General features: G+C 41.0%; 1 protein-coding gene across 1 annotated transcript; it reads right to left on the bottom strand.

Moving 5' to 3' along the window:
- Positions 1-421: 421 nt before the first annotated feature.
- LOC123078308 (calcium permeable stress-gated cation channel 1) lies at positions 422-13,737 on the bottom strand. Its single transcript, XM_044500774.1, has 12 exons — positions 13,497-13,737; positions 9,129-9,472; positions 8,297-8,443; positions 7,551-7,686; positions 5,654-5,755; positions 5,194-5,313; positions 4,987-5,067; positions 4,034-4,374; positions 3,168-3,413; positions 1,727-2,051; positions 1,155-1,388; positions 422-852 (listed from the first exon to the last, which is right to left on the bottom strand). Exons 2-12 carry the CDS (start codon positions 9,440-9,442, stop codon positions 592-594), a joined length of 2,307 nt encoding a protein of 768 aa, XP_044356709.1. The 5' UTR covers positions 9,443-9,472; positions 13,497-13,737; the 3' UTR covers positions 422-591.
- Positions 13,738-24,296: the final 10,559 nt, after the last annotated feature.

The raw sequence follows: 24,296 nt of genomic DNA, 5'->3' as shown, positions 1-24,296 counted from the left end.
TGAAGCGGCGGCTGCCGAGAGGTCGCATCGGTCAGCGGCACCCTCCTTCCCTACGGTCACATCACGGCATTAATGGCAGCGTCCACGTGCTCTGGACCGACATGAATACGGCACTGCATCAGAAGAAAAACGCACGAAGGGCGGGTGCGGGTTTTTGGTGAGCCAGGACGGTCAGAAGCGGGCTTGGAAGCGGTCCGGACTCCCGCGAACCTCCCCTATTTTTGTCTACGGTTTACGGAAGAAATCGCATCCGGACCGCTTCACGGACCGATACATGTGAGCATTGGATGGCTTCCGCAGCCCAGACCATTGCAGGAGGTTTATGGGTCCACCTTGGAGGTGATGCCCTTGTAAGATTCTGAAATAGTCTGGTGATCAATAAACCCACAGCGATGAATAAACCCAGACACGCATTCAAACATTTCAAGTGTAAACACAGGACCAAAGAACTTGAACTTTTTCCATGTACATAATATAATATTGGCCATTGCTCCTTATTGTGAAAAAGCAATACCGGCAACTCAAAAAGAAAAAGCAATACCGAAACGAATTACAGTGCTTTTTACTCAATGTACACTGCCAAACTCTCTATCATAGTCGCTGATCATTTACAATTTCAGGCAGAGAAGGTGCTTCTGAACCGTTGTGTCTGCTAGGGACAGGGGTGTTCCGTCTCGATTGCCGCTTCGTTGCCACAAGGACCTGGTCTGCCTCCGCTTCATCCATCATGGAGAATTTCTCATCGTCGTCGCCGCCTTTGAAAACCGGGTGGATGTACGCGCTTGCCAGGTACGTTTTCAGGTCAAACCCTGGCTCTCGCGCACGTTCTAGGGTGTCTTTCCTCATTGCCTCCTGGAAAACAAAATTAACAACATGTTAGTAGTTTTCTCGGTTACAAAGCCAAGTCCATAGTATGTATTTGGTCGGTGCATAAAACTACAAGTAGTATAATACCTTACGATGGATAACTATATTTTCATTCAACTTATGTTACAAGTTTGTTATCGGTTAAGTTGGGTGTGGTGGAAACATCTTCCAGTACAAAACCCGAAATTTTACAAATATCGGTTAAGCTGGTATGACCTATTGTTAACATGTAGCCTGATCAGCATCTGAGATGCACGGTGAACTATCATATTCAGAAATAGCAGTACCTGTAATGGATATTCCACAAAAGCAGGTTCATAGCGGTTCTTGCAGTATTTGTGGAAATAAAAGGTCACCACAGGAAGAACAAGGAGCACTGGTGTTGACTGGCCTGCGCCTTTTGTGCTTAATAATCCAAGGAAAAGCAGCTGCGATACGATCAATGCTGTGATTATACGCCCATGAACACTTGGCCAAAATGCAGCCGCACTCTCATATTCTTGATTGTACACATTTATTATCTGAAACAGTGTAAGCTCAAGTTAGGTCGTTTGAGGGGGGGGGGCAGATTGTACATGCTCTAAGGGTGCGTTTGGTTCAGGAACAAGTGGAATGCTCCTGAAATTTGTAATGCCAGCAAAGTATCTCTCTATTGCCAGCATATCCATTCCATTAGATTGACTATTATTTGCACAAAACAAACATATGCCCAGGAGTGGCAAAGATTGAATAAGACTAATTTCTTCAAAAATAGTTTTAAACAGTTAGTTAGAATTATCAAAAGTATTCTCTTATTGAACATCAAAATTTATGTCAAGAATGCCAGACATCAAAAAATAATCGTTCCACTAAATCTTACCTGATGGCGGTAGACCACGTATGCGAGCACATAGAATACCAATATGAACGGAAGCAAAAACGGCGTGACCACAGCATAGACGAGACCAAGTAAGAAATAGAGCTGTATTTGGGGTTCATTTGAATCAAAACCAATACTTCCAGGGTCCATTGCCTCGTCTCTGTCTTTCTCAGTCTTGACCAAGAAAAAGTTTTTCAAGTGGAAAATAACCAATGGCTTCAATCTCAATATTTCACCAGCTACCCCAGCCCATCCATCAACCATTACATACGTTATGAAAAAGGTTGCCTTCATTGGAATTGCTACACCAATTGTCCTTGGTATTCTGCAAAAGAAGCAAATATAAACTGTATCAAATGGAGAATAATAGAAGTTATTTGCATAAACTGTTGAATATGCCAGGTAAATAGAAAGGCCTTCAAATCTATCCTAGATGGTAAACAACTGCGAGTGACAAGGAAAACTAATAAACTTGAAGACTGTAATCATCCTAACGATTTGGACAATATAGCATGAACGAATGGATGTGTCTTGTGGGGGGTACTCATGATCTTCAAACAGTGACTACCGGTATCAAAGGGAAGGCAGAAAGATGGCTTCAAGACTATCATCACTGGCTGAGACAATCTCCATGAGAGATTAGGCTTCTGTTCTGTTTCTTTTCTAGGCTTCTACAGCCAGTAAATAATGTGGCAAGGCTTGACTTGCCTGCATACCTTTGTACCAACTTTTTGTGTTTGTGTAATTTAACAACAAGAAAGTGCTAGCTTGTGAGTGTGTGGTAAAATATTCGATTACACCACTCTGCTGTAATTAATGAGAACCCTGACTTAAAGTACAGACATGGTCCAGTGATCTCTTAGGCATCTAATAACTAGCCCTTGTAGTTTAAAATGCAAATTCACATGCTTAGCCATGCAATAAGATACAGGATTCTCAAATCCTGAATGTTAACAAATCCATGCCCTCCAGAAAACTATATTGCGGTCACTTGCCACATGTCAAAATTTCCAAATGACATCTAAAGAACAGGTAAACACATGAAGGAAACTGAAAATAATATTTCCAATTGATCCACCATCTCACATTCTGCGCTGCTGTTAGGCTTGAAATGCAGCTTACCAACCAATAGCATATACAAATATATCAATTTGATGGTAGTACTTGTAGTGACAGCCCAAAAAATTATTTTAAGCACCCAATAACCACTAAGCACGATACAAAAGAAGCAAGTGCTAACATTCAACTGCATTTAATATCCATCTTTAGCTATGGTTGACCTTCATTTCACATGTTAAAAGTCCATGGTTAGTTAATTACATCTGTTCTTGTTTGAGTGCAATGAGATGTTGGGTGATTGTCAGCTTCTAGTTATATATGGGATGCCAAACAGGAGTAGGTGTATATGGGATGCCAACAGGAGTAGGTGTGTAGTACATACTGATTTGCTGACTGGTGAAGATAGGTTTGTAGCTGCTCCAAAGCAGATCCAGCAATGATGCTTGCCAGGAATACATTAAAGAATAAGAAGATATAGTACTTCGATGCAGATCTTCTTTCCAATGAAGACACTGATGTCAATCCTTCAACCTTTGACATAAACATTAATATGCTTGGGAGTAGTATAAGGAAGATCTTCAGAGCAATTCCAGGAAGGAACCCTTGGATGAACGATTTGATAGTAGGCCTGAGAAACGGTTGAACAACAAACTTTCAAAGATAATGAAATATGCCAACAAAGCAAATACAAGTAAAGCATGAGTAAATTACATCAAAGGTCCTTAAACTTGTTTGCTGAATGTAAAGTTACCCACTTCCATAGAAAATGTAGTGAACCTCAATTTTTACTTCTGAGCAGCAAGATGTTTTTGTGAGGCCTGTCGCTCATTTTTACATCTGCAGTCCATATGTTTTTGGTGAAACCTAAGAAAAACAAATATAGTTGCTACTTCAAATTTGAAGTTTTTTACTCCCAAGGACATTGGATCCCATCCAATCCTCAAACGGAATTTTTCATCAAGAGTTAGTACTCCGGTGTTATCATTTCCACAACAGATTATTATCATCAGACGCCAATGCATAATCATATTCTTTGTTATCCATATTAGACATTATTAACTACTCCATAGTCCAACTTATTATCATTGCAGCAACTTGGCGTTTTTTCATAAAAAGAAAATAAAAATAGGCGGCATCAAAGAACATAAAGCAACTTGCCATTGAAGTCACACAAAAGCCAATAGCATACTACTGTAGAACTGAAAAAAGACATTTTAAATGAAGAATAGCATGTTAAAACACACTTACATTTCAATTATAGGCTTCAGAAATGGAACTGCCTTCTCAATCCCTTCAATATTTGCAAGGGACTGAACAAATGCGATTGGGATCACATAAAAGAAGTTCAGAAAGAAGAATGCTACCGCAATTATCAACCTTCTAACTGTAAGGTGAACAATTGGAATAGACAAATTATCCCAGTACACATCACGAGGTTCTGGAGCCCACTCAGTCAACCAAACCGTCGGATTACTGGTTTGTTGTGTCTGAGCGCATACTGCTGCACCCCACCGTGTTCTGAAGGAGACAAATGCCGCTGGAACAACTAACTTGGGATCCTTCACGATCTTTTCACGTTCTTCAGCTTCCTAAACGAATGTCATTTGTAAGTGGCAGTAAATCTAACGGTTTATACTATTGCAGCTATTCTTCATTTCAAAAAGAAAAAAACATTTAACAATATGAAAGACAATGCTTTACTTACATGACTGAACCAAAAGTTAACTATTTAAGAGTTCTATTAATTATTAAATACAAAAGCAAGAACAGGCATCTCATGTCTTTAGACATCCACTTGGTTAGGTAAAATAACAGGGAACCATAGCTTCAACTGAAACAGCATACAAAAAGCCCTTGCTATAACCTCCGTGCTCTTTTAATGTTGTTTCAGTCATCGACAAATCATTAATACACAATATTGATAAAAACAGGGAAGCATTGCTTCAGTTGAAACAGTATATAAGGCCATTGCTATGAACTCCGTGCTCTTTTAAATGTTGTTTCAATCATAGTCTCATGTCATTATAAATACCATTGGTTATTGATTTTCTGAATTGTATGGTAGCTAAAGGTAGTGAAATATGATAATATAGAAGTACTTTCGATGATAGACGTTACTTTTTAAGGCAGCATTTTTCATTAAATGAAGAAAGTGTACTATTTTCAGAATAACACTAGAATGAAGCTGAATAATGACTTACTTCCTTTTCTATCCTCTCAATTTCCGATGCGCAGTGTTCAACAGCATCCACTTTAGAACCAAAACATCCAAGAAAACCAGTCTGGAACAAAGTTACAAATTATAAAAGAACAGAAAAGAGCTAGAATGAGATTTATAATACTTTTTCCCATTTTGATCAAAAGCAAGAAAATTGATGGCTAAACATGATCCAGTTTTGTGGGACAACCTTAACAGTAGGCCTTTTACTTGTATTTCTTTCATACTTCAGCTGATAGTAGTCGAGCCAATTCTGCATCTTCTTCTTCTCTTTGACCAGTTTGGCGAGCTTATTTGCATTATAAACAACCTTGAAAGAGAAGGTGCATATCATAAATAAATTAGAACATGACTGGTAATGCCTTCTAGCATATAGCCAAATCCAAAGTACACAATCATGATTTGTATATTTATATGGAGCAATTAATTATACCTTATAAGGAATTAAATCAAAAACCATGGAAATTTGAGAACAGTAAAATGTACATACACCAACCAAAATCTGAATGGCATGATAGAAGGTTTGAATTTCTACCAATGCATCCAATCAAGCAGAAGGTTGAGAACAATGAAGTGTGGCAGCATACACACAATTTCTAATGCAATGTAAAGATCAGAATATGGCTGGTCCTGAAAAATGTAAATATTACCTGATGTGTGAGATAGTGGTCAGGATGATTCACAAGGAAGAAATGCTCTGCAAGCTCACCAATTGATTCATCTGGATCAGGTGGTATATTCCGCACCAGGACCTAAAAATCATCATGCATCAATTGTATGTCACAAGTCATAAGTCATAACTACAATGACAAAATCCTATAGAACAACAATATTAAAAAATTTAAGAGCAGTGTGCGGATGATCAGGCGCCTATGGCTTTTGGGTGCAGCCGTTGGGAGACAGAAGCACAGGATAAATTTGACCGATTTGGCTGGCATAACACTAAGGAGGTGTTTGGTTACCGAGATTATAACGTAATCTGATTACAGCGGGATCAGTTACCGCCAAATCGTGTTTGTTTCGCCACGGCTGTAATCAGATACAGTGTAATCAGGTCCCATCGCTATACAAAACTGACTACGCCCCAAATCAGCTGTATCGGGACCCTGTCTTCTGTTCCCGCAGCCGCACAAGCCGCTCAAAGGGTGCGAGAGAAAAAGAGCAGCGGCAACCACAGCTCGCCAGCCGTCGGCATTCTTCGCCGGCGTCCGTCGCAGCGCGAAACCAACAGCTAGCGGCACGCATGCTTTGGGTCAGACGGCGGTCGGCGGCGCGCGAGATCCGGCAGCCGGCGGCACGCAAGATCCAGCGGCCGGCGGCGCGCTAGATTAACTGAGTAGGCGGCGAGGTCGCAGCAGCTGGCGGCGCAGGAGGAGCATAGCTCGGGAGCGACGGCGACAGTCTTGAGTCGGGGAGACAGACGCGCTGGGGAAGAAGAGGAGGAGCGACGTTATCCAATTACGTTACCCAGGCCAACCAAACAAATTGAGAAATAACTCATTACACCTCCTAAAACGCTGCGATCTGATTACGCTACCATTTTTGTTGCCAAACACCTCCTAATAGATTATGTGTACGAGTGATGTAATCCTGTTAGCGACCGGTTGTAGCTGAGCCTTTTATTTCTGTTTTTGTGCTGGATGTTTATACATTTCGCTTAATAAAGACGGTTGTGTGCATCATATGATGCAGAGGCCAGGGGTCAACCTCCTTTCCATACAAAAATTATTGTATCTTGATTTCTTTATCAAAATTAAAAGCATAAATAACAAAAAAAAGATGATTTTGCACAGTACAGTTATGTGTCTGGATACAACCATTCTCAAGAGCTAGGCTGTCTCCGGTTTTCCATATATAATTGAAGATTGGCTAAGTCATATGTTGGATAAACATTGCACTTTATTTTCCTTCTTTGGAAGCCTAATAGCATAATCTGCAGATGATTCTTTACAGAATGAGCAGTATACAAAAAATTATGCTCGGTAGTGTATTTGGTGGTTGTAATGCTGACTTGTAAAACCTTTCAATCACACTGAGTTATCTCAGATTTGTTTTTAACTAGAAGAATGTCATGTTAAAGTTCACACTGACCGGTAAAAAGGGATTCCACCTGTTCCCTCAAATTATGCTCGGTAGTGTATTTAGTGGTTGTAATGCTGACTTGTAAAACCTATCAATCACACTGAATTATCTCAGATGTGTTTTTAACTAGAAGAATGTCATGTATTAAAGTTCACACTGACCGGTAAAAAGGGATTCCACCTGTTCCCTCAAATACGAATAAGTTGCCTTGCTATCCAAGACATCAAATATTTGAAAGAGAATCAAGATTGGCCACATTAGATTGATGTCACTAGATTCATTGTGAAATGAAGTTCCATAATATGTAAATTCTGTCGTTTGTGATTTACTACTGAGGGGGTGGCCTAGAGACCGTATCAATGCCCAAAACGATATGTATAAGTGGAAGGAGTATTAGAAAAAAAATCTAGATCCTGACCTACTAATTAGACACAGAAATATAAAAATAGAGTAATAAGATCATACTGTGAACTGGTCTGGGCGGCGTTTCTCTGATGCAAGAAAACGCAATCTCATTGTTGCGACTATTTCATACTCCCGCAACAGAACATAGCATGTCCAAAATGTGAAAACATAAGCCATAGTCAAGTGAGCTATGAACCTGCGTTCAAAGGGTTACTTATTAGCATGAGTCTTGGAGATACTTAATAAACAATTCTAGAGTTGATGATCAAGCTCTACATGGTCCTATGCTGTCATGCCAATCTGCTGCCACATGGTATGCTGGCATTGCAACTCAATTAATATATGCCAATCTTTGGGTTCTACAATTCCAACACATGCAATTTACCACATTATTCTCTCCCAGTTCAGTTACACATAGGATGGAAAGTTGGTCATATTCTAAACCCTCTCTTCTCTCTCTCTCTATCCTTATGTCTGTTCTTTTTAGATAATGATCTCTATCTGTACTATCTCCCTCTCTATCTCTGCCACCTATATCTCCCTTTACCTCTACCGAATCTACTGGGGAAGAACTGAGATAGGCTATCACTCCCCTGAACGATCATGTATATTTGAGGTCATCTGAACCTACCCCATATTTATTATCTTGAATATTCGTGGTAATGTGGAGTGCATGATCAAACAGATTGGCTTTTGGTAATCAACGCTTCCCAGAGAACTGGTGGTGCCACCACATGAGCAATCTTAGAGAACTACTTACTATATGCAAATATATTTAAGAGAAAATGAACTCATCTAGTGCTAACCTCTTCGACCCAAAAGGTATGTTGGATATCGAAAGTTTGTCGATATCACTGTGCTCTACCTTCAAGCCCTCAAGGGTATCATTTGTCCAATTAACAGGAACAAGAACAAGAAATGCTAGAATTGTGATTGGAACAAATATTTTAAGCCTGCAAAGGTTTAAATGTTTTCAGTATAAATAGCAATTCAAGCAAAAAAAAATGGAGTTGGACACCAATCAGTGGATAAAACAGAACCATTCATTGGTTCAACATTGTTAATACTTATGCTGCACTCTGTATATAGAGAACAAGACAAAATAGAGAAGGTTTAGAATCAATACAACGAAATAAACATTCTCAACAAAACTGGAACCAATAATAAGTAGGTAAAAATAAAAATGAATAGTTGAACACAAAGATTAACTCACTGAAGCAAGTGGACGTATTCAACACTGGAAGCTAGATGTGTTATAGATAAATACTACAGCAAATGCAAACCTAAAGGACAACAAAGAAACAAAATCAAACATACAAAAAACTCTAATCCTGAACTGATCTCTATAGCTATCAACAACATTCGCAGCTCCAGCTCATTTCCCTTGCATTTTATGTAGAGTGTGTTGAACGCTTGACTTGCGCTATGCAATCCATCAAGCATCCGAACGGAACACTGTTCATGTACAAATATAACCAGCTATAGGCATGCTAAAAAATGGCACGCAGTCAAGCTTAAGTTAAGAACTTCACCAGTGACTAGGAGTTGCATCTTATCTGATGTACAGGTGGGCAGATGAAAAATGATATGACAACATTAAAAAATGTCCATGATAAAAATGAAATGCAAGTTACATACCCTGTCAAGTAGATCCGCAGATAGACAGCTGAATCAAGCCCTGCATGGCTAATCAACTCATCCTCTGGCATTTGGAGAGCAGCAGGCATCCAACTTAAGAACTTCAAGTATGATCGCATGTCCAAATTTACAAACTTCCGTACAAATGCACCCCCATGGCTTGGGCTTTGTCTTGAACCTTTCAGATACCACTTCGGGAAGTAAACCCTGTCATTGATGGGCTGTAGCCGTAGGAAAGCAAATGCTAGCAGGAATATGACGGCACTCAGTATGTTGATAGCTGCAGAAACACCTATATCTTCAATCGTAGCCATAGTTGTTGTTCATATAACTTCTGGGAATTCCTACAGATGTTACCGTAAGATGTAAGGAAGAAAGCAAGCACATAATGTTGAGACAGTTTGATGTCATGAGAACAAACTTGTAAACTAAACCAAATATAAGAACCGGTGAAGTGAACGAATGGCAATAAAAACGAAAGTTTATGATATAGAAGCACTTAATAAAAGAGGTTACTCAATATCATCACAAAATAATACTACGAGTTTCACATGGTTCAGTTTGGTTCTGAAACTCGATTCATATGAAACAGCAAGTTACGTGAAGGTTTGTTTGTTACAATATTCATTTAGCACCAAAACTAATGTCTTGCTTGAATCCAATATCGCTAATGTCTGGTCCAATATTAACCTTTTTAACACAAAGAAGTGAAAGTGATTACTCGATGTAAACATGTAACCACCACGAAATAATATTACAAGTTTCACATGCTAGACTAAGTTGAGTTCGGTTCTGAAGCTCGATTCACATATGAAACAACGAGATGAAGAATGCTTTGTTCGCGATAATACTCTACTATTTTGTAGCACCAAATAATGCTGTCTTAACACACGGAAAGTATATATGTAAGGGAAACGCTTCGTTCCAGTAGTCTGATACGAAGCAATCTCCAGACCACATGTGAACCATCGATGCCTTACTAATCCCACGGTCAAGATCTTCCTATTGCCCACCCGTATTTGACGCAGGCCCTGGTCCCTCTCCCATCAATCTCTCCTGAACCTGCGTTTCTCTCTCTCGGCTCTGTCGCATCCTCCCTCCGAGCTTGCCGTCAACAATGCCGCCCCTGCCCTCCCCTACAGCGCAACCCAGGTTCCATCTCCTGCGCACCGTGCTCCCTTCCCACCTCGCCGGAGACCAAATCCACCGGCGATGATGCAATCCACCACAGCGCCCAGATCCAATCTCTCTACCGACCTACTCCTCGATGCGATCCCAAGTGACGTCGGTGGCGCACCATCACGGCAGTAGGTGGTCGTGTCCTCCATCTTCACCGTATTTGTTGCCAAACAAAGTGCCTGGATCTTGAAGATTTGAATCGGCTGCACCCATCGGCCAGAGAATCAGGAGTGGCCTCACTAGTTTCGCCCTATTCGAAGTCCTTCCTGTAAACCAAAAGGTATTGCATTGCCTAAATCAACTTCGGTTCCATCATTATCTGTCCCACGCACAGATTCTTATCATTATGATATTTCCAGTAACCATGCTTTGTAAAATCGGATATGTGCTTCAACATTCCTGTTTTGTTTGCATCGATGGATGAAATGGGTTTGTACTAGATCACAAATTGATCGATGCACACACACATTCATTGCTAGTTTCTAGTTACAAAATTATATGCTTCCACTAGGTATGAATTATGTTGAGATAACAACAAATTGATGCTTCCTAATATCCATGCTTCCTAACTTTGTTGTATGTTTTCTTCAGTCCAGATAGTTTGGGGCAATAGAAACACACTTCTACTATTTGCTTTGTCAAGAGAATTCTTTGTGTTTAAACACTGCCATCATGCTTCCTATATTTCAAATACATTATACATGCTGGCAGTGGCAAGCCGATTTTTTTAGTTTTTTTTTAATACCAAATCAAATCCAAAAAAATCAACGGCGGTGTGACATAGCATGTATGAAGCGTACATGCTTCCTTACATGGGAATGTGAGATTCTCTACTTTGTCACTACCGTACCATACATGTAATTCTCGTTGTTGCTTCATAACTACCTTCTATACTTATGTATCATGTCTAATGGATTACGGATGTATATTTTCAAGCAGCCGTGTGTTGGCTTTGGAACTGATGGGCGTGGCCAGTGACATATATGGGAGCGACTGATGCATGCACTAAGAAGTGTGATGACTGATGACGCTTGGATCTGCCCTACAATGAGGTCAATCGCAAGCGAAGGGAATCATTTCTACGGTCTATAGGAAACATACACAATTATTGACTTTAGGAAGCATAGTACGACACACTGTTGGTGACTTGAAAGAAATAAATTTGTATCATGTTTGAAACTTCTTGTACGGATGAATGTATGTTCGAGTATAAGCAAATCAATTTTATCATGGAAGCACTTTTATTATTGGATGGAAGCAAAGTTTCTTGTTGGAAACTTGATAAACAAGATACATGGGACCCAAATTTATGATGTGGAAACAAATTCTAGATGCAAAATTTTGATACACGGAAGCAAAGTGTTTGGAAAAAAAATTGTTACATCCAAAAAGTTTGGTTGAGATCGAAGCAAATTATCTCATCAGTGGAAGCAAGGTTTTGCTCCATTAAAACAGAATAAAATGATACATGGGATGCATTTCATCGTAGGAAATTTGCTATGCACCAGAAGCAAAATAAAAATTGCCTAGACAAAATTATTGAATAAACTATGGAAAAAGAAGAATTTAGATGGACTTTAAATTATATCCTTGCGTGATTTTCTGATGAAATTAATTCAAGGAAGCAAATAGAAATTATTATATGGAAGCATCATAATCACAGGAGTATAATTCGGAAACTAACTAAATGGAAGTGGGCCACACGCTGGGCACCTAATCACGCCGTGCAAGTGTATTTGATCTAACGGCTGTCCAGTGGTCTGATAAACTGCTAGGGATCAGTAGTCTGATCCCTAGTGGTGCCCTGTAATTCCCAGATAAATGTTTTGCTTGAATCCAATATCACTAATGTCTGGTTTAAAATGGGCCTTTCAGCCCAAATATGTGAAAGGAAAAACGGTGATCAGAAGTAACAGGATCGGTTAATATTTATTGTGAAGATGGCCTAAGAAAGAAAGTTGGCATGAGAGAAACCATGGGATATGGAGACCACCCATATCTGACAGCTACAGAAATGAAGCTGAAATCATACTCCCTCCGTCCAGAAATACTTGTCGGAAAAATGCATAAAAATGAATGTATCTAGAACTAAAATACATCTAGATACATCCATTCCTCCGACGAGTATTTCCGGACGGAGGGAGTATAATTCCAATTGGACAGCTACAGGAACCAAAGCTCCCTGAGATTGTGATTCCAGTGCAGGCAAACCAAACATCTATTCCCATCAACTCTCAATCAGCTATGAGATGCTTGATGGACAAAAAAAATTGGGCCGTCAACATCACGAGACAAAATACTAGTCCCTCCTTTCTGGTTTATAGGTCCTGCCTGAGCGTATCTCTAGGTCGTCATTTTACTAATGTAATACTATAAATTATAGTATATCAGAAAAGTTATACCATTAGAAAATAGAACCTTTGGAACGGTATAAATTTTGTAATATATATTTCGTATTATATTGAAATCAAAGTCTACCAAGAGAGGCTTGGATTGCAGTCGTATTTGGATGATTGGCCCATGCGCTAGTACCGAAAAATAAAAAAATAAAACCTCTGCGGATAATAAGGCGTTAAAAGTGAGAAGGTGATAAGTTTGCATGAATTCATTCTATGGGTACTCGAGAGGCAAACCTCGCATCAAGTTTAATAATTCAATTCGTCAGTTGGGTTAGGTTTAACACAATTTAATTTGTCAGTTGAAAAAAAGTAGGTTAGGTTTCATACTAATTTGAATTGTCACTTAGAAAAAAGGTACAATTATAATAGTAATTTAATTTGTGGCTTCAGAGAAAAGGCGTACCCCGCAAAAAAAAAAGAGAGAGAAGAGGCGTATTATTAATAAAAAAGCAAATCCTTTCTTCCCTCTGTCCCGCAATTGAGTAGCCTGATACCAGTCAGAACGCAGCAAGAAAGAGAAAATAGTGCTAGATTTGAGAGAAACAAATGGATTTATTTATATTTATATTGTTTGGTCCTCCATAAGAAACGGAAGAGAAATGACGCAGCAATCTGGTCGGTGGTACACATACACGTCTCCCCGGGAGTGACGAAGGAGGGAAGGAAGAGAAAGAAAGAAAAATTGAAGCCGGGAGAGGCAGATCTGAGCACCGGAAGCAGCAAACTGGGCGAAAGAAACTAACCTAGGAGCAAATTCATCCACAGAAGGCAAGAGGAAGTAAGGACATACCTCGTCTCTCCACCAACACCGGTACCGGGAGCGGGAGCAAGCTGGCCGTCGTCCCGTATAGCTATCTATGGCGTCGCGGAGTGGAGTGGATAGCACCGACGCTTCCTGAAGTGCTCCCTGTACAGTACAGCGACGCCCTGGGGTTGGGGTTGGGATTTTATCCCCCTCCGTCGCTGTCGTCGTGGCTGGAAAGGAAACGGCGAGGGAGGGAGACGTTACTAGTTGCCGCTCTGTGCTGGCCGCGGGGTGTGGGTCGAGTTATTAGCATCAACTCCCACGCTCCACCTGTAGACGTGGACGTGGACCCCTTTTGCTCTGGCCTGGGTAACGGACAGTTTTGCTCTGCTCTGCTACGAGAGAGAAAAGGGGGTTCTGATGGTGGTGGTGGGAATTCCGTGGGGGAGATGCATCTCCTTCTCGGGGTGGGGGCTGTAGACTCAAGAAGATGGGGGGCGTAGGTTTCGGTGTTTAGAGCAATTTTAATGGGGCAACCCATTTCGTCCACCTGCGTCCGTTTGGGTCGGTGCGGACAAAAGTGGCGGCCCAACGCGCCGACCCAAACGAACGCGCGTCCGTTTTTCGTTCGCGGGCGACCCATTCCCGGCCCAATTTTAAGCCTGATTTGCGTCGGCGCGGACACGAGGCGGACGCGCGCGCGCCTACTCTTCTCCCCGGGCCCGCCGGTCGGTGGCAGTCACCACCATTTCCCCCCATTTTCCCAAAACGCTCCCGCCCGCGCGCGCTCGCTCCCGCCCCATCGACCTCGACCTCGACGCCGCCGCCGGCCTCGCCTCCCTCGCCTCGTCCGGCGCCGTCGCCCCCTCCGGGAAAGGCAAGCCTCGTGCCCCGCGCAAGACCGCTGCCGCGACCAAGCCGAAGAAGGCGCTGACGCCCGAACAGCGGGCAAGGGAGTCGGCCAAGAGGAAGGGCCGGAGGCACGCCGCGGACGCGAGGGATGAGGCCGCCGCGCAGGCCGCCGCCGCCGCCGCCGCGCAGCAGGAGTTCACCAATGCCCGCGTCGCGGCGGCAACGAGGGAGGCGCTCTACATGCTAGGGGTAAACCCTAGCCAGCACAGCCTCGTCCAAGCCGTCGTCGTCGCAGCCAACACCGGCTCGTCGGCGTTTCCTCGGATGGTGCTGATGACCCACAAGTGTAGGGGATCTATCGTAGTCCTTTCGATAAGTAAGAGTGTTGAACCCAACGAGGAACAGAAGGAAATGATAAGCGATTTTCAGTAAGGTTTTCTCTGCAAGCACTGAAATTGTAGGTAATAGATAGTTTTGTGATAAGATAAATTGTAACGAGTAACAAGCAATGAAAGTAAATAAAGTGCAGCAAGGTGGCCCAATCCTTTATGTAGCAAAGGATAAGCCTGGACAATTTCTAATAATGAGAAAGGAGCTCCCGAGGACACATGGAAATTATCGTCAAGCTAGTTTTCATCACATTCATATGATTCGCGTTCGGTACTTTGATAATTCGATATGTGGGTGGACCAGTGCTTGGGTACTGCCCTTACTTGGACAAGCATCCCACTTATGATTAACCCCTATTGCAAGCGTCCGCAACTACAAAAGAAGTATTAAGGTAAACCTAACCACAGCATTAAACGTATGGATCCAAATCAGCCCCTAACGAAGCAACGCATAAACTAGGGTTTAAGCTTCTATCACTCTAGCAACCCATCATCTATTTATTACTTCCCAATGCCTTCCTCTATGCCCAAATAATGGTGAAGTGTCATGTAGTCGACGTTCACATAACACCACTAGAGGAAAAGACAACATACATCTCATCAAAATATCGAACGAATACCAAATTCACATGACTACTAATAGCAAGACTTCACCCATGTCCTCAGGAACAAACGTAACTACTCACAAAGCATATTCATGTTCATGATCAGAGGAGTATTAATATGCATTAAGGATCTGAACATATGATCTTCCACCAAATAAACCAACTAGCATCAACTACAAGGAGTAATCAACACTACTAGCAACCCACGGGTACCAATTTGTGGTTTTGATACAAGATTGGATACAAGAGATGAACTAGGATTTTGAGAGAAGATGGTGCTGGTGAAGATGTTGATGGAGATTGACCCCCTCCCGATGAGAGGATCGTTGGTGATGACGATGGTGATGATTTCCCCCTCCCGGAGGGAAGTTTCCCCGGCAGAACAGCTCTGCCGGAGCTCTAGATTGGTTCCGCCAAGGTTCCGCCTCGTGGCGGTGGAGTTTCGTCCCATAAGCTTGCCCACGATTTTTTCCAGGGTAAAAGCCTTCATATAGCAGAAGATGGACACCGGGGGGCCACCAGGGGGCCCAGGAGACAGGGGGCGCGCCCCCCCTTACTAGGCGCGCCCCCACCCTCCTGGCCAGGGTGTGGGCCCCCTGAGGTATTTCTTTCGCTCAATAATTCTTATATATTCCAAAAACAGGTTTCGTGGAGTTTCAGGACTTTTGGAGCCGTGCAGAATAGGTTTCCAATATTTGCTCCTTTTCCAGCCAGAATTTCAGCTGTCGGCATTCCCCCTCTTCATGGTAAACCTTGTAAAATAAGAGAGAATAGCCATAAGTATTGATATATAATGTGTAATAACAGCCCATAATGCAATAAATATTGAACTAAAAGCATGATGCAAAATGGACGTATCAACTCCCCCAAGCTTAGACCTCGCTTGTCCTCAAGCGGAAGCCGATATCGAAAAATATGTCCACATGTTTAGAGATAGAGGTGTCGATAAAAATAAAATACGGACATGAAGGCATCATGATCATTCTTATAACAGCAACATATATAGATTTTATCATATGATTTCTTATGCTCAAGTAACAATCAATTCACAATGTCAAGTATGGTTCAAAAACTTCATTGAGAACTAACAAACTATAATCTCAGTCATTGAAGCAATTGCAATTTATCATAACATCAGAAAGAGTCATCAATTGAGATTTTCAGCAAGCTCACATACTCAACTATCTTGTAGTCTTCTACAATTGCTAACACTCACGCAATACTTGTGGTTATGGAGTTTCAGCCAGACACTGAGAAAGATATGGGCTTATTGTGTCGCCTCCCAACGTATTCACCTTTAGGTAATGTCAACAATAATAACCCATGCTAACTTACATTCAATTGGATATATATATCATGATCTTTCAAACACGAGGAGCTTGCCAAAGGATAAAATGAAAAAGGGAAAGGTGAAGATCACCTTGACTCAAGCATAAAGCAAAAACATAAAATAAAAGATAGGCCTTTCGCAGAGGGAAGCAGAGGTTGTCATGCGCTTTTATGGGTTGGACGCACAAAATCTTAATGCAAAAGAACGTCACTTTATATTGCCCCTTGTATGTGGACCTTTATTATGCAGTCCGTCGCTTTTATTGCTTCCACAACAAGATCGTATAAAGCTTATTTTCTCTGCACTAATAAGTCATGCATATTTAGAGAGCAATTTTTATTGCTTGCACCGATGACAACTTACTTGAAGGATCTTACTCAATCCATAGGTAGGTATGGTGGACTCTCATGGCAAAAACTGGGTTCAAGGATATTTGGAAGCACAAGTAGTATCTCTACTTGGTGCAAGGAATTTGGCTAGCATGAGGGGGAAAGGCAAGCTCAACATGTTTGGAAGGTCAATGACAATATACTTTAACTGAGATGTGAGAAAACATAAACCATTACGTTGTCTTCCTTGTCCAACGTCAACTCTTTTAGCATGTCATACTTAATGAGTGCTCCCAATCATGAAAGGTGTCCAAGATAATATATTTATATGTGAACCTCTCTTTCCTTATCACTTCCTATTAATTGCAACAATGACCAAAACTATGTTTATCAACTCTCAACAACTTTTATGCCTCATACTTTCTATGTGTGAAGACATCACTAACCATAATATCAATATGAACTCTTTTATTCTTTCTACTTTCTCAAGATCATAGCAAGATAGCAAAGCCCTTGACTCAACACTAATCTTTATTATAGATAGCTCACGGACTCAATTACATAAAGAGATCACAAGGCAAAACTCAAAACTACTTGATATCAAAACTTCAATCTACTAGATCAAGATACTACTAAAAGGATCGAACTAAATAAAACGGTAAAGATAGGAGTGTGATGATGATACGATACCGGGGCACCTCCCCCAAGCTTGGCAGTTTGCCAAGGGGAGTGCCCATACCCATGTAATTATGTCCTTGGAGGTGAAGGAGGTGGTGATGATGATGGTGGATAATCGCACATCGAGCGTAAAAGCTCCTCCAGCTTGCGGACAATGCCCTTGAGTCCGGTGATATAATCCTTCAGCAAAATATTCTCCTCTGTGAGATGCTTATTCTGTATGCGAGCTAACTCAATCATCTTGAAAGCTTCGATCTCAGTTGGAGTAAAGAGGTTAGGTAAGGGTTGAAGGATGTCTTCTTCTTTCACTGCCGGAGCTTGAACCTCCATGGCCTTCTTGATCCCTTCATCCTTGTTAACCCCTTCCGGTTCTTCTCTTTTCAGCTCTATCTTCAATAGCCAAGCATCCTTGTCTTCATTATTGGAAGAGGGTGACGTCATGGCGCTCTAGATCTGCAACAGAAACAGCTCGAAACGAAAACAGAGGATATTTGCGTGATACGGTGGTCAAAACCTTCGGGAGTATATATAATGAATTTTTATCGACCAAAATACGTAATGTGTAAGAAAACGGAGTCCGGGAGGCACACGAGGTGTCCACGAGACAGGGGGCGCGCCCAATAAGGGTGGGCGCGCCCTCCACTCTCGTGGGGGCCTCGTGTCCCTTTCGGACTACTTCTTTCTTCCTAAAATTCTTAAATATTCCAAAACAGATAAAAATTGCCATTGGAGTTGTTTTGGAGTCGGTTTACTTACCGTACCATATACCTATTCCTTTTCGGAGTCTGGAACGTTCTGGAAAGTGTCCCTTATGTATTCCTTCGGGGTTATGGTTTCAATAATATTAGTTTCAACATTGATAGGATTACCTGAAATATAATGTTCAATTCTTTGACCGTTCACCACCCTCGGACTTGTGCCTTCGAAGTTGTTGATTTTTATGGCACCAGAACGATAGACCTCCTCGATAACGTAGGGACCTTCCCATTTAGAGAGAAGTTTTCCTGCAAAAAATCTTAAACGAGAGTTGAATAATAACACATAATCACCTACGTTAAACTCACGCTTTTGTATCCTTTTGTCATGCCAGCCTTTGACTTTTTCTTTGAATAGCTTGGCATTTTCATAGGCTTGGGTTCTCCATTCATCAAGTGAGCTAATATCAAACAACCTCTTTTCACCGGCAAGTTTGAAGTCATAATTGAGCTCTTTAATAGCCCAATATGCTTTATGTTCAAGTTCTAGAGGTAAATGACAAGCTTTTCCATAAACCATCTTATATGGAGACATACCCATAGGATTTTTGTATGCATTTCTGTAGGCCCATAATGCATCATCAAGTTTCTTGGACCAATTCTTTCTAGATCTATTGACAGTCTTTTGCAAAATTAATTTGAGCTCCCTATTGCTCAATTCTACTTGACCACTAGACTGAGGATGATAAGGAGATGCAATTCTATGGTTAACATCATACTTAGCAAGCATTTTACGGAAAGCACCATGAATAAAATGTGAACCACCATCAGTCATAAGATATCTAGGGACTCCAAACCTCAGAAAAATAACTTCTTTAAGCATTTTAATAGAAGTGTTATGATCAGCACTACTAGTTGGAATAGCTTCTACCCACTTAGTAACGTAATCAACAACAACTAAGATATGTGTATAACCATTAGAGGCAGGAAAAGGTCCCATATAATCAAAACCCCAAACATCAAATGGTTCAATAACAAGAGAATAATTCATAGGCATTTCTTGACGTCTACTAATATTACCAATTCTTTAACATTCATCACAAGATAAGACAAACTTACGAGCATCTTTGAAGAGAGTAGGCCAACAAAAACCGGATTGCAGTACCTTATGTGCAGTTCTATCTCCAGCGTGGTGTCCTCCATAGGATTCAGAGTGACACTTGCGTAGGATCTGTTCCTGTTCATGCTCAGGCACACAACGTCTAATAACACCATCTACTCCTTCTTTATAAAGGTGTGGATCATCCCAGAAGTAATGTCTTAAATCATAAAAGAACTTTTTCTTTTGCTGGTATGTGAAACTGGGCGGTATAAATTTAGCAACAATGTAATTAGCATAATCAGCATACCAAGGAGCAGTACGAGAAGCATTAATGACCGCTAATTGTTCATCAGGAAAGCTATCATCAATAGGCAGTGGGTCATCAAGAACATTCACTAACCTAGACAAGTTGTCTGCAACGGGGTTCTCAGCTCCCTTTCTATCAATAATATGTAAATCAAATTCTTGGAGCAAGAGAACCCATCTAATGAGTCTAGGCTTGGCATCTTTCTTTTCCATAAGATATTTAATAGCAGCATGATCAGTGTGAATAGTAACTTTGGAATCAACAATATAAGGTCTAAACTTATCACATGCAAACACAACTGCTAAGAATTCTTTTTCAGTAGTAGCATAATTTCTCTGGGCAGTATCAAGAGTCTTACTAGCATACTGGATAACATTCAATTTCTTATCAACTCTTTGCCCTAGAACAGCACCTACAGCATAATCACTAGCATCACACATAATTTCAAAAGGTAAATTCCAATCAGGTGGCTGAACAATAGGTGCAGTGATCAAAGCTTTCTTAAGTATTTCAAAAGCTTCTACACAATCATCATCAAAGACAAAAGGAACATCTTTTTGCAATAAATTAGTCAGAGGCCTAGAGATTTTAGAAAAGTCCTTAATGAACCTCCTATAAAAACCGGCATGACCAAGGGAACTTCTTATACCTTTTATGTCCTTGGGACATGGCATCTTTTCAATAGCATCAACTTTAGCTTTATCAACTTCAATACCTCTCTCGAAAATCTTGTGCCCCAAGACAATGCCTTCATTGACCATAAAGTGACACTTTTCCCAATTCAGGACGAGACTAGTGTCTTCGCATCTCTGCAAAACTCGATCAAGGTTGCTCAAGCAATCATCAAAAGAGGATCCATAAACGGAGAAATCATCCATGAATACCTCACAAATCTTTTCACAAAAATCAGAGAATATAGCCATCATGCATTTTTGAAAGGTAGCAGGTGCATTACATAAACCAAAAGGCATACGTCTATAAGCAAAAGTACCGAAAGGGCAAGTAAAAGTAGTTTTTGATTGATCCCCTGCTGACACAGGTATCTGAGAGAAACCAGAATAGCCATCTAGAAAGCAAAAATGTGTGTGTTTCGATAGTCTTTCTAGCATTTGATCAATAAAAGGTAAAGGGTAATGATCTTTCTTAGTAGCTTTATTTAATTTACGGAAATCAATTACCATCCTATAACCTGTAATAATTATTTAAGGGATCAATTCATCTTTATCATTAGGAACAACAGTAATACCTCCCTTCTTAGGAACGCAATGGACGGGGCTTACCCATTCACTATCAGCAACGGGATAAATTATACCTGCCTCAAGGAGCTTTAGTATCTCCTTTCTTACCACTTCTTTCATCTTAGGATTTAATCGTCGTTGATGATCTCTAACTGGTTTGGCATCTTTCTCCAATTTAATTTTGTGTTGGCATAGAGTGGGACTAATCCCCTTAAGATCATCCAGAGTATATCCAATAGCAGCACGGTGCTTCTTTAGAGTTTTTAATAATCTTTCTTCTTCCTGCTCTGAAAGGTTAGCACTAATAATAATAGGATATATTTTCTTTTCATCAAGATAAGCATACTTAAGATTATCAGGTAATGGTTTGAGTTCAAACACGGGATCACCCTTGGGTGGAGGGGGATCCCCAAGAATTTCAACGGGAAGGTTGTGTTTCAGCATAGGTTCCTGTTTAAGGAACACTTCATCTATTTCCCTTCTTTCATTCATAAACATATCATTTTCGTGGTCTAGCAAATATTGTTCTAAAGGATCAGTTAGAGGTACGGCAATAGAAGCAAGACCAATAATTTCATCCTTACTGGGTGATTCCCTAGTAACATCAATATCTTCCAATTCAGCGGGTCCAATGTCATGTATAATTTCTTTATATAAGTCATAGGGTATTGCACTAGCACTAGCACCCATATCACATAAGCCATGATAACAGTGATCTCCTATTTTAACAGAAATGACAGGCATGCCTACAACAGGTCTATGTATCTTAGTATCGGGTTTAGCAATATTAGCAGCTTCCTCACGTAAATAAATAACATGCCCATCTAAATCATCATCCAATAGATCTTTAACCATAGCAATACTAGGTTCAACATTGATTTTCTCAGGAGGTGTATAAGTCCTAGTATTACTCTTACGAACAACAGTCGAAGTTTTAGCATGATCCTTTATCCTAACAGGAAAAGGAGGTTTCTCAACATAAGTAGTAGGAACAATAGGATCACTATAAGTAACAATCTTTTCTTCAACTGTAATAGGTGCAACTACTTTTACTTCAACGGGAGGATTATATTTAAACCACTTCTCCTTAGGGAGATCAACGTGAGTAGCAAAAGATTCACAGAAAGAAGCTACTATCTCAGAGTCAAGTCCATATTTAGCGCTAAATCCACGAAAAGCATCGGTATCCATAAAAGATTTAACACAATCAAACTTAGGTGTCATACCTGACTCCTTACCATCGCCGGAACCCCAATCTTCAGAGTTGCGTTTAATTCTTTCCAATAAGTCCCATTTGAAATCAATAGTCTTCAGCATATAAGAACCAGCACAAGAAGTATCGAGCATGTTGCGATTATTGAGAGAAAGCCGAGCATAAAAAATTTAAATAATCATTTCCTGGGAGAGCTCATGATTGGGGCATGAATATAACATTGATTTAAGCCTCCCCCAAGCTTGAGTGATGCTTTCTCCTTCGCGAGGCCAGAAATTATATATGTAATTACGATCACGATGAACAAGATGCATAGGATAGAACTTCTGGTGAAATTCCAACTTCAATCGTTTATAGTTCCAAGATCCCGTATCATCACATAGCCTATACCATGTCAATGCATCTCCCTTCAAAGATAAAGGGAAGACCTTCCTTTTGACAACATCATCGGGAATACCTGCAAGCTTAAATAATCCACAGACTTCATCCACAAAGATAAGGTGTAAATCGGATGCAATGTTCCATCTCCTGCAAATGGATTAGCTAGCAGTTTCTCTATCATACCCGAAGGAATCTCAAAGTAAATATTTTCATAAAGTTCAGTAGGTTGAGGAGAAACTCTTTGCTCTTCTGGTCGGGGTGAAGATACCCCGAACAAGCCCCTCAAAGGATTAGTTTCCATAGTGACAAGTAACAGAAAATTTCAGCACACTATATAAATGTTTCCTTACCAAGTTCCACTCACCAAAAGCGCTACACTCCCCGGCAACGGCGCCAGAAAAGAGTCTTGATGACCCACAAGTGTAGGGGATCTATCGTAGTCCTTTCGATAAGTAAGAGTGTCGAACCCAACGAGGAGCAGAAGGAAATGATAAGCGGTTTTCAGTAAGGTTTTCTCTGCAAGCACTGAAATTGTAGGTAATAGATAGTTTTGTGATAAGATAAATTGTAACGAGTAACAAGCAATGAAAGTAAATAAAGTGCAGCAAGGTGGCCCAATCCTTTATGTAGCAAAGGATAAGCCTGGACAATTTCTAATAATGACAAAGGAGCTCCCGAGGACACATGGGAATTATCGTCAAGCTAGTTTTCATCACGTTCATATGATTCGCGTTCGGTACTTTGATAATTTGATATGTGGGTGGACCGGTGCTTGGGTACTGCCCTTACTTGGACAAGCATCCCACTTATGATTAACCCCTATTGCAAGCGTCCGCAACTACAAAAGAAGTATTAAGGTAAACCTAACCACAGCATTAAACGTATGGATCCAAATCAGCCCCTAACGAAGCAACGCATAAACTAGGGTTTAAGCTTCTGTCACTCTAGCAACCCATCATCTACTTATTACTTCCCAATGCCTTCCTCTAGGCCCAAATAATGGTGAAGTGTCATGTAGTCGACGTTCACATAACACCACTAGAAGAAAAAGACAACATACATCTCATCAAAATATCGAACGAATACCAAATTCACATGACTACTAATAGCAAGACTTCACCCATGTCCTCAGGAACAAATGTAACTACTCACAAAGCATATTCATGTTCATGATCAGAGGAGTATTAATATGCATTAAGGATCTGAACATATGATCTTCCACCAAATAAACCAACTAGCATCAACTACAAGGAGTAATCAACACTACTAGCAACCCACACGTACCAATTTGTGGTTTTGATACAAGATTGGATACAAGAGATGAACTAGGGTTTTGAGAGGAGATGGTGATGGTGAAGATGTTGATGGATATTGACCCCCTCCCGATGAGAGGATCGTTGGTGATGACAATGGTGATGATTTCCCCCTCCCGGAGGGAAGTTTCCCCGGCAGAACAGCTCTGCCGAAGCTCTAGATTTGTTCCGCCAAGGTTCCGCCTCGTGGCGGTGGAGTATCGTCCCGTAAGCTTGCCCACGATTTTTTCCAGGGTAAAAGCCTTCATATAGCAGAAGATGGACACCGGGGGGCCACCAGGGGGCCCAGGAGACAGGGGGCGCGCCCAGTAAGGGGGGGCGCCCCCCACCCTCCTGGCCAGGGTGTGGGCCCCCTGAGGTATTTCTTCTGCTCAATAATTCTTATATATTCCAAAAACAGGTTTCGTGGAGTT

Source organism: Triticum aestivum, chromosome 3D (genome assembly GCF_018294505.1).
Source record: "Triticum aestivum cultivar Chinese Spring chromosome 3D, IWGSC CS RefSeq v2.1, whole genome shotgun sequence".
NCBI classification, from domain to species: domain Eukaryota; kingdom Viridiplantae; phylum Streptophyta; class Magnoliopsida; order Poales; family Poaceae; genus Triticum; species Triticum aestivum.
This window is presented reverse-complemented; position numbering and strand designations above follow the sequence as displayed.

Coding starts and splice junctions, on each gene's coding strand:
- LOC123078308 (XM_044500774.1), bottom strand. CDS start 9,442: ATGGCTACGATTGAAGATATAGGTGTTTCTGCAGCTATCAACATACTG. Junction 7,687..8,296: donor ATACCTTTTGGGTCGAAGAG/GTTAGCACTAGA, acceptor CTTTGAACGCAG/GTTCATAGCTCACTTGACTA. Junction 4,375..4,986: donor TTGAGAGGATAGAAAAGGAA/GTAAGTCATTAT, acceptor ACATTCGTTTAG/GAAGCTGAAGAACGTGAAAA.